The sequence below is a fragment of the Orcinus orca genome, chromosome 9, assembly GCF_937001465.1.
Source record: "Orcinus orca chromosome 9, mOrcOrc1.1, whole genome shotgun sequence".
NCBI lineage: Eukaryota > Metazoa > Chordata > Mammalia > Artiodactyla > Delphinidae > Orcinus > Orcinus orca.
In genome coordinates, this window is record NC_064567.1 from 379,346 (window position 1) to 392,940 (window position 13,595).

The 13,595-nt window shown below is 46.4% G+C and overlaps 1 protein-coding gene across 7 annotated transcripts in view; it reads left to right on the top strand.

Moving 5' to 3' along the window:
- The window catches only part of NCAPG2 (non-SMC condensin II complex subunit G2), a 61,964-nt gene that overhangs the window by 22,166 nt on the left and 26,203 nt on the right, over positions 1 to 13,595 (top strand). For 5 of the 7 annotated variants that reach the window (XM_033408203.2, XM_033408204.2, XM_004281236.4 and 2 more), the window contains 5 exons: positions 2,675 to 2,854; positions 3,930 to 4,082; positions 8,185 to 8,407; positions 8,581 to 8,684; positions 12,491 to 12,664. In XM_033408203.2, coding sequence (XP_033264094.1) covers positions 2,675 to 2,854; positions 3,930 to 4,082; positions 8,185 to 8,407; positions 8,581 to 8,684; positions 12,491 to 12,664 — 834 coding nt within the window. Of the gene's footprint in view, positions 1 to 454; positions 618 to 2,674; positions 2,855 to 3,929; positions 4,083 to 8,184; positions 8,408 to 8,580; positions 8,685 to 12,490; positions 12,665 to 13,595 lie in introns of those variants that run through there. The other 2 variants (XM_033408209.2, XM_049714690.1) reach the window with 2 other exon arrangements.

The window sequence follows — 13,595 nt, forward strand, 5'->3', positions numbered from 1 at the left end:
TGTTTCTGTAGAGGACCAGACAGAAGTGATTTTAGGTCTGTGGGCCACGTGGTCATAGCTGTCCCATCTGCTGCTGTGGCACAAAGGCGGCCACACGTGTACAGGGAGGAGCAGGGGTGGCTTGTTCCAATGAAACCGATCCACAGACACCAAAGTGTGAATTCCATGTAATCGTCTCGTGTCACAGAATATTATTCCTTTTACCAACCATTCAGAAGTGAAAAACCATTCTCACGCCCTGTGGACCACACAGGGATAGGCATGGGCCAGTCTGGCCTGTGGGTTGGCGGTGAGTTCATGACGCTGCTGGATCAGGGCCTGAGTAGGTGGCAGCAAGTCTTGTGGGGTGGACGGGGTGGGGGGAGTCCAGGAAGTGAGGGCAGCGTTGACCCTGTGTCCTGCACGCTTTCTGCTCTGCTGTTTCTCCAGCTGGAGTGGAGGGAGGCCTTGTTGGAGGTGGCAGATCGAGGCCTCCATGCATGCCTGTGGTTTGGGAGGTGCAGTGGTTCTCCTCATAGAAACCGCTTTACAAGTCAAGTGCCCTCGTCTTGGTGACAGTGTGATTGATTGGAGACACAGATGTGGGCCCTGACTCCTGTGGGACTGTGTGTTGCAAGGTGATTATCCAGAATTATTTTTGAGGAATAATGTTGGAAGTAATTCATAGAAAACAAAAGCCTTAAAACCTGTGAATTCCTAATGTTCTCTTCTGTTTTTTATTTTATTTAGTTTATCTTTTTTCCTCACTGTTTTCTCAAGTGACCTGTCGTCTTCACTTTTCCATCCCTATTTTGAATAAAGGATTGGGTTGAAGAGGCAGCTGGCCTGGGTTTTCTCTGGTTGTGCAGAGCTGAGTATTAGTAGCTTCTTCCTTGTCTGCTGAGTTGGCCGTGGTTTTTCATCCATGCACAGGGCTTGTCAGCAGACGGGGTTCCCCTTGGGCTCTGCGTGAGGAACAGGCCAGCTGGTGCGCACCGTCCCTGGGTGGGGAAGGAGGGGTCTTTCCTGCTGCGTGGCGTCCTCTCCTTTCTTCTTTCTCGTGGAGGTTGTGGAGTTATTGTTGGCTCTCCTGTGCACCTGGCCCCCAGCGTCTGTTTCGAGACCTTCCCGGCAGGTCGCTTACGCCCGAGCTGCCCTGTGTCCACCGAGTCCTGACCCTGGGCTGGGGCTGGTCTGAGCTCTGTGTGGGCTCAGCAGGGTCTGCCTGCAGCCCTCTGTCCTGCGGTATGTGGAGCGGTCCCTTGCTTGCTCTTTCCCGCAGGACCCCTTGGTGTTTGCAACACCGCCAGGGAGGAGAGGAAGGAAGTACTTACTCATCCCCAGCTCGGCCTTCTTTTGGTCTAGTCATGGAGTAAGGGTTATTTTTGTTTTTAAACTTTGAATTAGAAAGTTTCACATGTAGCAGTAGAGGGCCTTGTACAGTGAACCCCATGTGCCCCCAGACAGTCCCGGTGATACTGACCTGGGCCCACTTGGTTTCCTCTTCCCTGTTTTGAAGCAGATCTGAGCAAGCATTTCAACTCTAATTACTTCAGTAGGTATCCCTAAAAGACAGGGACCCTTTTTTACTTTCATTTTTATTTATTTATTTATTTTTGCGGTACGCGGGCCTCTCACTGTTGTGGCCTCTCCTGCTGCGGAGCACAGGCTCCAGACGCGCAGGCCCAGCGGCCACGGCTCACGGGCCCAGCCGCTCCACAGCACGTGGGATCTTCCCGGACCGGGGCACGAACCTGTGTCCCCTGCATCGGCAGGCGGACTCTCAACCACTGCGCCACCAGGGAAGCCCCAGGGACCCTTTTTTAAAGCATAATCCTACCACTGGCACAACTAAAGTAAGATGAATCGTGATTCTTTGATGTCATCAAATATCCAGTCATTGTTTTTCAGTGACATTTCAGTGATGTTTTTTCCAGTTTTGTTTGAGTCTGTGTCCGGATGAGACCTGTGTTGTGGTCGGCCGGTGTGTGTTCATCTCTTGGACGATCAGTTCCCACTTAGCAGTCACTCCCTCTCCCTCTCTCTTTTGTTCTTTCTATTTTGCTTGCTTTTGTTGTTGTTGAGGAAGCCCAATTATTCTCATTTCCCACAGAACCTAGCCTGCTTGTCACTGATACGTGCCTCTGCCCTTTGTATTTCCTGTAAGTTGGTTAAACAGAGAGTTGACTGGGGTCACGTTTGTTGTGTTAGATGCTCCACGGCTGTTGTGTCCGTCCATCAGGGGTGCATAACGTCGTCGCCACTTAATGTTGTTAGCAACCCCGGACGCCCACTGCCTGGATCGGTTCTTTACAAGCAGGGTCCCTTTATTCTGGGCTTAGTGCATTACAGCATTTTGGAAATTCATGAGAGTGGTTTAATAGGTTGTGTCTCACAGGACTGACCGAAGTCCCTGAGTGTCCCTCTGCATGGCAGGGCCTGTGTCGGGGGCCCTGCTGTCAGCAGAGTCCAGCAGACAGAGTTGGCAAGTAAGGCACAACCTGCGTCTGGATGTCCTTAAACACTCGGCTGCAGAAACGACAAGAAACTGAAGATCCCCGAGTCTGTGTGTGACTCTATGACTTGAAACGTCTGTTAGGTTGTGACTGCCCACTGTGCCCGTGTGTAAAGCCAATATTGATAAAAAACGAACTAATATGAGATAATTAAGGCTCTTTCCCTCCTGTACTTATAGAGCCTTTTAGAAGATCCTTATCCGATGGTCCGTTCCACAGGGATCCTTGGTGTTTGTAAAATAACTTCCAAATACTGGGAGATGTTGCCTCCGACCATTCTTATTGACCTTCTCAAGAAAGTAACTGAGGAGCTGGCGTTTGACACGAGCTCTGCTGACGTGCGCTGTTCTGTCTTTAAGGTAAGGTTTTAAATTATATAAGCAATGCCTGTTTATTGTAGAATAGTTCTCAAATACAGAGAAAGAATAATTTAGAAATCACCCATAGCCCTACTCCATAAATATAGCATTATTGACATTTTCGTTGTATATCCAAAGTAACCTTTTAAAAAAACAAAAGAAAAGTGGTTTCTAAAAAAATAGTCTACTTGAAATAATACTAGTTTTTAGTGTATGTGTTGGGGGGAGGGCATAGCGTTTTAGAGTAGTAGCTGCGTGTATTTAAAATTGTTTAACGTTTTTATACATTAGAATGGGCTTTGTGTGTGTACTGTGTGTCACTCTATGCACTTTAAGTAAGAGCCTACAGAATATTCTTTGTCCATCACCCAGCTTCAGCAGTTCTCAGGGTGCACCTGCTCTTGTTTCACTGTAGCTGCATCCATTGTCCCACACACACCATTACTTTGAAGCAAATCCAGGACATTTATCAGCTCATCTGTAAACATTTCAGTGATCTTTAAAATATAAAGTCTCATAAAAATGTATATCCTAAGAGATGGAAAGAGAAGGTGGTGGAGTGCGTCAGCTCTTCAGACGTGCGTGTCTGGTCTGAGCTTGCGCCGGTCTCTCGGACGCCTGTGTGAGGTGTGGGCACAGCCGTGCGGGCCCTGTGCCCCCTCGTTTTCATGCAGCATCGAGTCAGGAAATACAGGGAATCTGTGGGATGTTAAGAGAACCTAAAAGGACTCATAGACTCCAGCTTTGGGGCCTCTCCACCAGGGTCCTCTGGTTTCTTTCAACTGTAATAAAACCCTTTAAAGTGTAGTTCAGAGAAAGCACCGAAAAATTATTTTGTAACCACTTCAGGCTTGTTTGAATGAAGCAAGGGATGAGCTGATTATCAGGCACTGAAGCCATACTAATTCATTAAAATATGCTTTTTATATGAAGAGGTGTTAGAAAAGAGTTATTTTCTGTGGGTATGTGTATTTCACTAGTAGTTTTAGTAAAGATGGAACTGAATTTTTCTTACCTGAACTTTTCGTGGTTTATGTTCTAATTTTGAACTGTTTATCTTTCTCCTTTCTTGTAGTGCCTGCCGATAATTTTGGATAATAAATTAAGCCACCCGTTATTAGAGCAACTTCTGCCAGCGTTAAAGTACTGTCTCCATGACAATTCGGAGAAAGTGAGAGTGGCTTTTGTTGATATGCTGCTGAAAGTTAAGGCTGTGAGGGCTGCTAAGGTAAGGTGAACAGAGATTTTCTTACTTAAGACACGAAATATATAAGTACATTTATTTTCAACAACAAAAAGACAAAGCAGTTTTAATTCCAAGAGTTTCAGTGACTGCATTTTAAACCAGTTGGTGTCTGGTATATTCTACTAGTTGGTTGTGTCATAAAATTTTATTTGTTTTGTCAATGTATGTTTTCTTTTTGAAAGACATTAATGCAAGCAGCCCCCACCTTAAATTATATTTTTATCCTATACATGAAAGTTTTTGTTGAAATATTTAAATGCTTGGCACACAGTAAGCACTTAAAATATTACTTGAGAAAATGGTGAGTATGAGACCCCCATCCCCCCACGTTTACAGGAGGAAGCAAGGAGGTATTTGTTGGTTTGTGCATTTTGGTGTAAACTACTGAGGGGAGAGTGTTTTCCCTTAACTCTAGTTCTGTTCAGCTTTTGGCTAAAAATGTTAGTTATAAGGTTCTGCATTATTATTTGCTAACACTGAATTTTCTTCTCTGCACAGTAGCTCTCTGAAATTTACTTTAAAGTGCTGTTGTGTCGAGGCCCAGGATTTGGGAACAAGCTGACGTGTCGGTCAGCGTAGGGTCAGCGCATGGCCCTGGGGTGCACTCGTGCCAGGAAATGCTTCCATGCGGCCACAGAGAGGAGCACACTTAGGAGGAAGGGCCACTCAGCGAGGCGCGTGGGAGCGAGTGCAGAAGAGCTGTAGGGTCTGCCGGCTCCATAGGACGGGGAACATATGTGTGCATTTGCTCAGCTATGGCTCACACATCCCTGGCAGAAAACAGGAAATCGGCACCAGTCTCTGAGGCGAAGGGAGGGGACTGGATGTCTAGAGACAGGGTGCTGGGGAGGCCTTACCGCTGCAGAGGATACGCATTATTTTATGCTTTTCAAATTTTGAACTGTGAACTTTTTTCATGAGAAAAATAGAATATTTTACGTGACCCATGTGGTACAGATACCCCACGTCATGCCCAGTTGTAATGCCTTGGTACGTTTGTTGAAAATCAGTTTCTTGTGTGTGGTCTGTTTCTGGACTCTGCCTGTCCATCCTCAGGCCAGGGCCGTACTTCCGAGCTCACTGCAGCTTGGCAGGAAGTCTTGCAGTGTGTGTCCTCCCGCTCTGCTCTTCTTTCAGAGCTCTTGGTGGTTTGGGGCGCTTGTATTTCCATATAAAGTTTAGAATCGGCATGTCAATTTTGTTAATAAAAAGGCTGGCTGCAATTTTGGTTGGCTTTGTTATAACAGCCTGTTGAAAGTGTAGTTCTGAATCTGAAACGGGAGTTTCCGCTAGTGTTTTGTTTGAAGTGTGCATCTGTTTGCAGAGGATCACTGAGGTGATGGCTGGTGAGGCAGTGGGCAGAGCAGGTGTTCTGAGGTTTGTGGGTCTTCCCAGGAGAACAGGGAAGACCTGGACAAAATGTCTGACTGGAGAGTTTGGGGTTTGGGGGAGTAGTAAGAGCAGAAAAGGAAGAGTAATGTTTTAATGAGGTGGTTCTTTCATGTCAATCCTTGGCTTGCACAAGCAAGGCAGAGCGTGATTTAGCTGTGAGGTCTCTGGAAAGGTTTGTTATGGGTGCACCAGCTAATTCTCCTTGAAAATCAAGGTCAGAGATTGACAGGCCTGTGGAGAGGCAGCTAACAGGAAGGGGGTCGATCATCCAGCAGGTTGGCGTGACAGGTAGTGTGCCACTGCAGTGTGTGACACTGGCCGTGCTTGCGTTGTTAGTGCACGTTGGCGCAGCCTGGCCTCCTACATATTGCTTTGAAGGAGTGAGGGGTATATATACCTCCTTACTTTCCTTGGTGAATGCTGGCAGTGCTGCACTCAGGATCTAGGAGCCACATCTTATGTGCGAAGGCCCTGGGCACGATGACATGGTAGAGAATTAAAGCTGATTAGATAAAATTATGTCCTGTGGCCAAGGGGCAGTTACCAACTTAGTTAATTAGGCTTCTGTTTATAATTTTCATTGTCAGTGCTAGGGGTTTCAAGTTGTTTACTGTTGGTTTCGAAATTCTACATTTTTAGTATTGTATACCTGAGATTTAGGCCAAATCAACAGTTACTAATATTGAAACGTCTTTATTAAAAAAAATGGTTTTTTTTAATATGCAGTTATTATTTTTTAATTAATTAATTTTATTTATTTTATTTTTGGCTGCGTTGGGTCTCTGTTGCTGCGCGCGGCTTTCTCTAGTTGCAGCGAGCGGGGACTACTCCTCATTGCGGTGCACGGGCTTCTCATTGCTGTGGCTTCTCTTGTTGCGGATCACGGGCTCTAGGCGCGCGGGCTTCAGTAGTTGCGGCTCGCGGGCTCTAAAGCGCGCAGGCTCAGTAGTTGTGGCACACGGGCTTAGTTGCTCCCCGGCATGTGGGATCTTCCCGGACCGGGGCTTGAACCCGTGTCCCCTGCATTGGCAGGTGGATTCTTAACCGCTGTGCCACCAGGGAAGCCCCTATGCAATTATTTTTAACATTAGGAATGAAACACCAGTTAGCAATTTTGTTTATGGTCTTGTCTGATGTTAATATCAACCTGTGGGTAGTATGTTTAGATAAAATAAAACCTCAGGTAATTGAAGAACCCTAAACTAATCAGAATTGTTCTTCATTTTATTTTACAAAAAGTGAATCAAAGAAAAATAGGTTAAAATGGGGAGTTTCTGGAAAGGCAGACTTGCGGGGAATGTTCACTGCAAGAAAAACCCGTGGAACCTTGGCATTTGGTGTAAGTGCCGATCGCTAGTTTCTGTTCAAGGTCGTCTGGTCTCCATGAGGGCTCAGGAGCCAACCTTTCCAATGTGAAAACCCTCTCTTTTAGGCACTGCCCCTCGATCCAGTCTCAGTGCTGTGACCTACAGTGTTTCTTGGGTATATTGGTTTCAGCAGGTCTGAACTCTGCGAGGTATTGAGGCTTGAGAAGCCGCTGGTCTCCTGAGTGCCTCGGTTTCCCTCTTGGGATCTGTCTGTCACTGTGCCGGCCGCTCCGGGGTTGACACTCAGCTGGTGGCATGGCTGTCGGGCGGCACTTGTCTTTACTACAGTGACTATTTCAGAAACACCAAGTGTGCGCATGGAAGTGTTCCGGGAGCATGTCGGGGAATGGTCGTAGTGTCGGATGCTCAGACATTTCCTCGGGAGAGGGGGAGTATGTTTGTCTGAATGCGCAAGGTCCTTCTGACCTGGAGGGTGGACTGAGGTATCGTGGGAGTGAGGACAGGGCCAGGCGGGCAGCTGGCGGGGGGCGGGCAGCTGGCGGGAACCGGTCCCTGGGTGGGGGGTGGGGGGGAGGAGACCGGGGAGCATACTTAAGTGCTGATGAGAAAGGTCCACTGGAAGTCCTGGAGAGAGGGGACGGTCATGAGAACCAGGTCCTTGAGGAAAGTCTGTGTCAGTGGTGCTGTCCCCTTTACACAGATGAGTGTTAAGTGTTTGCACAAGTGACAGAGACAGGATTTGAACACTGTACCGTCAGAGTCTATTTTATTTCCATTATTCTGTGGTGTTTCCCCTTGTTTTGCATTTCTTGCTGAGAAGTTTGGCCCTTTTCTGTGGGCAGTGGACGACTTTGATGCTTTTACGCTGAGGGGCAGCATGACAGTCCTGCCGTGTGCAGGTGTGGGCAGTGGCTGTGAGGCGGCTCGAGGAGGCCTGTGGCCACCCGGGCAGCACTCAGTAGAGGGCGGGAGGGGTGACCGTGAGGGGTGGCTCTGTGTCCGAGGTGGGAAACGGGAGACTCACTTTAGCTTTCTGTGCCAAACCTGTTGTAGATGTTTAAATTCACTTTTCATATTAATGGGCCCAAAGTTGTGGTGTTTTAGGAAATTTTAAAATTATTAGACTGATAATCATAACTGTCATTTGAGGGTCCACTGATGGTCCTGATGGATTATAATTAATCCCAGCAGCCTTGTGCTTATCTGCCTTATGTGTCAGTGCTTTTTAAAATACGGGTTTATTTTAATTTGTCTACAGAAGAGTCACAGATTCTGGTATAATCATTTGAGATGAATTTCCTTGAATGTAGAAATTAGTTCCTTTTTGATTATACTCTCCTTCTGCACATGTGCTTTATCCACAGTTTTGGAAAATATGCCCCATGGAGCACATTCTGGTCCGTCTGGAGTCGGACTCTCTGCCCGTCACTCGGCGCCTGGTGGGCCTTATCTTCAACTCCTTCCTGCCCGTGAACCAGCCCGAGGAGGTGTGGTGCGAGCGCTGCGTGACGCTGCTGCAGATGAACCATGCGGCTGCGCGGAGGTTCTACCAGCACGCGCACGAGCACACGGCCTGTACCAACATAGGTACCCAGCCCCGCCCCACGCCGTGAGCCTGGCGTGTTTGCTTCGTGCTCAGTGTGGTTCTTAATGAGTTCCCGTAAAGTAACACTTTAATTATTTGGGATTATAATTTCAGTGTTAGAAAATTTTGTTGAAGATACACGTAAATTAATTATTGGTTGTCTCACACATTTTAGCAAAGCTGATTCATGTGATTCGCCACTGCTTGAACGCCTGCATCCGGAGGGCTCTGAGTGCATGCGGGGAGGGCAGTGAGGAGCCGGGGAAGGAGAACGTGAGCGTGAGTCGAGCCGCCGCTGCCCGGCGCCGCCTTGGGGCCATGGGTCTGGGGCCTGGGCCACGGGGACGGGGACGGGAACAGGGCCACGCGGACGGGGTCGGGGCCACGGGGGTGGGGACCCGGACGGGTGCTTCTCCCGCGGGAGAAGGGCAGGGCAACAAGGCAGAGGTGTTATTTCCACAAGCCGTTACCTTAGCAATAAAATTACTTACTCCTTTAGTGCTGATACTTCACCTAATTATTTTGGAGGATCATAAGTAATTTTCTAGAAAGAATTTCTGTGTATCCTTTGTAGTTCACTGTGGAGTTTGAGTAGGATTTAATACAAAGGAAAAATTATTATTGCTGACACTCTTTTCCCAGTTTTCTTCACCTTAAGCTTCTGTATATATATATATATATATATTTTAATTGCTTTACAATGGTGTGTTAGTTTCTGCTTTATAACAAAGTGAATCAGTTATACATATACATATGTTACCATATCACTTCCCTCTTGCATCTCCCTCCCTCCCACCCTCCCTATCCCACCCCTCCAGTCGGTCACAAAGCACCAAGCTGATCTCCCTGTGCTATGCGGCTGCTTCCCACTAGCTATCTACCTTACATTTGGTAGTGTATATATGTCCATGCCTCTCTCTCGCTTTGTCACAGCTTACCCTTCCCGCTCCCCGTGTCCTCAAGTCCATTCTCTAGTAGGTCTGTGTCTTTATTCCTGTCTTACCCCTAGGTTCTTCATGACATTTTTTTTTCTTAAATTCCATATATATGTGTTAGCCTATGGTATTTGTCTTTCTCTTTCTGACTTACTTCACTCTGTATGACAGACTCTAGGTCTCTCCACCTCATTACAAATAGCTCAATTTCGTTTCTTTTTATGGCTGAGTAATATTCCATCATATATATGTGCCACATCTTCTTTATTCATTCATCCGATGATGGACACTTAGTTTGTTTCCATCTCCGGGCTATTGTAAATAGAGCTGCAATGAACATTGTGGTACATGACTCTTTTTGAATTATGGTTTTCTCAGGATATATGCCCAGTAGTGGGATTGCTGGGTCATATGGTAGTTCTATTTGTAGTTTTTTAAGGAACCTCCATACTGTTCTCCAGAGTGGCTGTACCAATTCACATTCCCACCAACAGTGCAAGTGTTCCCTTTTCTCCACACCCTCTCCAGCATTTATTGTTTCTAGATTTTTTGATGATGGCCATTCTGACTGGTGTGAGATGATATCATTGTAGTTTTGATTTGCATTTCTCTAATGATTAGTGATGTTGAGCATGCTTTCATGTGTTTGTTGGCAATCTGTATATCTTCTTTGGAGAAATATCTATTTAGGTCTTCTGCCCATTTTTGGATTGGGTTGTTTGTTTTTTTGTTATTGAGCTGCATGAGCTGCTTATAACTTTTGGAGATTAATCCTTTGTCAGTTGCTTCATTGGCAAATATTTTCTCCCATTCTGAGGGCTGTCTTTTGGTCTTGTTTGTGGTTTCCTTTGCTATGCAAAAGCTTTTAAGTTTCATAAGGTCCCATTTGTTTATTTTTGTTTTTATTTCCATTTCTCTAGGAGGTGGGTCAAAAAGGATCTTGCTGTGATTTATGTCATAGAGTGCTCTATGTTTTCCTCTAAGAGTTTGATAGTTTCTGGCCTTACATTTAGGTCTTTACTCCATTTTGAAGCTTCTGTATATTTTAATTTGACCTGGGGTTGGCACACGTAGATTGGGTCTGGACGTTACCGTATTTTACAACTAGATGGGTGGTGGCGCTCTTAAGGATTTATTCACCGCCACTGCCCTAAGATTCTACTAGAAACGTCGTGGGGTTGAATTTTTGGGAATGAGCTTTATTTAGAATTGTCTTTGAAAAAGTAATTTATCAAGGAAGCTATATAGCTGGTATTTCTTCAGAATCCAAAGTGACCAATTATATCATTAAAAAAGGAACATTTAAGACTTAGAAACGTATTACTTATAAGCAGTATCTTAAGCTTGTAAACAAACTCTCATGCTTGTATGTACCTCTGAAGTAAAAATTTTGGGTAGTTTTGTGGTGCTATGTAGATTAGGGTACTGGCCTTTAAAAGAAAGTCACAAGATGTTGAATATACTTCAATTAAAACCAAAAAAAAAAAGGAAGTCACAGAAGATAGTTTTGCCCTTTTGATGAAACGTGGTTCACGCTGGCTGCAGGGTGAGGCTCCTGCGCTGTCCGGCCGCTCCTGTCTCCATGTCCCCGCCCTGGATGCAGGCCCTCGGCCCTTGAGAGCCAGGAGCCTACAGGGCCGCCCCGCGCTGAGGCTGGGGCTGCGCCGGCGGGTGGTGTGTGGGGCTCAGTCGGCCTGCCTGGGGGCTGGGGGGAGCACTCCCCGGACCCCACCTGCCCCCCGCTTCAGCATCCCCTGCCCTGTCTGTCCGCTGGGGCAGAAGGGGGAGGAGAGAGAAGAGCCTGATGTCATCTTAACGGCCGAATCTGCCTGGCAGATCCATCATAGGCCTGTTCAGCCTGGGCTCAGGAAGCCCTCAGCCGGGAGCGTCTGGAGCTCGTTCTGCTTTCTTGGTGGGATCTGAGTTCCTCTTTTCAGAGTTTTCCCCTCAGGATATGGGTTGGGTGGGCAGGATTTTTTAGGAAAGTGATCCTGTAACTTTAGAAACCCTCACTGGGATGCCAGCTCCAGGCTCGCGGGGCCCTGCGCCTCTGGGCCACCCCTTCACACTGATGGATGGATGGTGGAAGTGGTTTCGCCAAAAAGTGAAAACTGTTACAGTTCTCAAATACTGAAGGAACCCTCCACCCCCATATTGAACCTAGACATTATTGAGAAAGCTGCACTTCTCACATTTTAGGTCAGTTTCTGTACCGTTAGAAAACACAAGGGTGCTCTATTGTAACCGGTAGTAGAAAAAAAATACAATTTGCCGTCTGGATTTTGTCATTCTAAGAATATTTAATGGCTTAAAGCATAATTTTTTGAATTGGTTCTTTTACCTTTTCACATTGCTATCTACTAAAAATCTCTGCTTTCTGTTTAATGAAATCTTACTTAGGAACTTAGCATATTTTTGTAAAGGAGAAATGGTGGCTTTCTCAGGGGACTTTAATGATAAGAGTGCTATGCTAATCACTAGAATGTAAAAAGTAAAATTAAATACAGATTGAAGTTTTGTCAATTTGTTATCTGTATCATTCTCATAGTAGTATCTAAGCCTTTAGTAGTTTCATTGCTTTTTAAATTTAGCCATAAGTCATTCCGGGTATTTAGTGCCTATTGAAAAATCTAACTTTATATAGCAACTACTTTTGTTTTTTCTGTGTGCCCTCATTAATTAAGTTAATTTGTTCGCCGTATCTTTTCCCATTACATCTGAGTAGCACAAAAATACCAGCACCTGAAATGAATCCTGCTTTGCATCTCAAGGTAGCCCCTTCCAGGAAATGGCCTGTGTGGCAAGTTGTCAGTTTGTCACAGTCACCGGACAGGGCTGGCATCTGAAGTGGAGCACGCGCAGGCGAGCGTGTGGTGCTGGGGAGGCGGCCCCACGCCTCTGCGCAGACAAGGAAGGATTCGCTAGAAGACACGCAGACACCTGGTGCTGTCACTCCCTGCCAGCCCACAAACCAGAGCAGCCCACGGTCGGGGGGAGTCAATCCCATCAGACATCACAGCACAGTCTTAGGGGCTCTATCTGCCTCTCCTTCCATCTCTGCCTCAGGTCTGGAATTCTGAGGTGTGCTTTTAGACACAGTGCTGTTCTCTTCAGAGTGATTCTCTCACAGTACAATTGTTTGTATCTTAGGCCCTGGACCAAACGCTGTCAATAAGTGATACTGCGTCCATGGCGGGTTTGTTAGAGATCGTTGTGATTCTTTGGAGAAGCATTCACAGGAGTATGGAGAATAACAAAGAGGCCAGAGTGTACACCGTTAGCAAGTTCGCCTCCATGCTGCCAGAGTACATGAAAGCGTTTAAGGTAAGACGGGCCACCCTGCTAAGGCAGGCGCGCCAGGTCACATTTGTGCAGGACCTGCTCCTCCTCTGCAGAGGCGGGGGCTGAGCCACCGTCCACCCCGCAGGACGCTCGGCCTCTCGCCCTTCACGGGGTGAGGCCACGTGTCCTCCAGCCTCCATCCCTTCACCCGGAGACTTGTCTGGGGAGCACTGGTTTTCTATCTCTAATGGCCTGACACTATTTTAGAATCTGGTTTGATTTGCTGGGAATTGAGAAAGGGGAGTTTGTGAACATCAAGATGTAGTAGCACCTTGGTTTTGTGGGCAATTTTAGGCATTTGACAGCATCCGGCAAGCACATGTTTCTGAAGTATCCGAGTTGTGTCTGTGTTATTGAGACAGACAGAACTGTGTGCATAACTTCTGTTTGGAGGAAGGAAACCTCCTCATTCCTTGACTTTCTATTTCTGAGTAAAGGCCATATTTCAAAACCGATGGAAATAAAACTGCTATGTAGAAATGTAAATTTATTCCTAATTGTGAAGAAAGCGTGGCTTAAATATAGAAAGGTCATAGGTCTTAGGAATCACCCTTCTCTTGGTAAAGTTTACTTTTGGTTCTTCTACAACTGCTTATGTGACCTTGGACCTCTTAGCTTTTCTGAGCCGTATTTCTGTGACTGTTATGTCTCCGAGCTCCATCCTGCCTCTGAAATGCAAACGTGACCTGTCTGTGAAGGTAAATAGTCAAGGCTGCCCAAGTCACTAGGACATTTAAAAGCTCAGGTAATCACACGGGGTTGAGAATTAGAAGATAAACATAGAGGCCATAGGATACCAGACGAGATGACAGGTGAACAGTGTGGCCTGGGTGTGTCCAGGAAAAGGGAGGTGGTGAATTAAGTCTTTAATCCCGAATTATTCTTGCCAGAGAGCTTCTCTGCCCTCAGTACC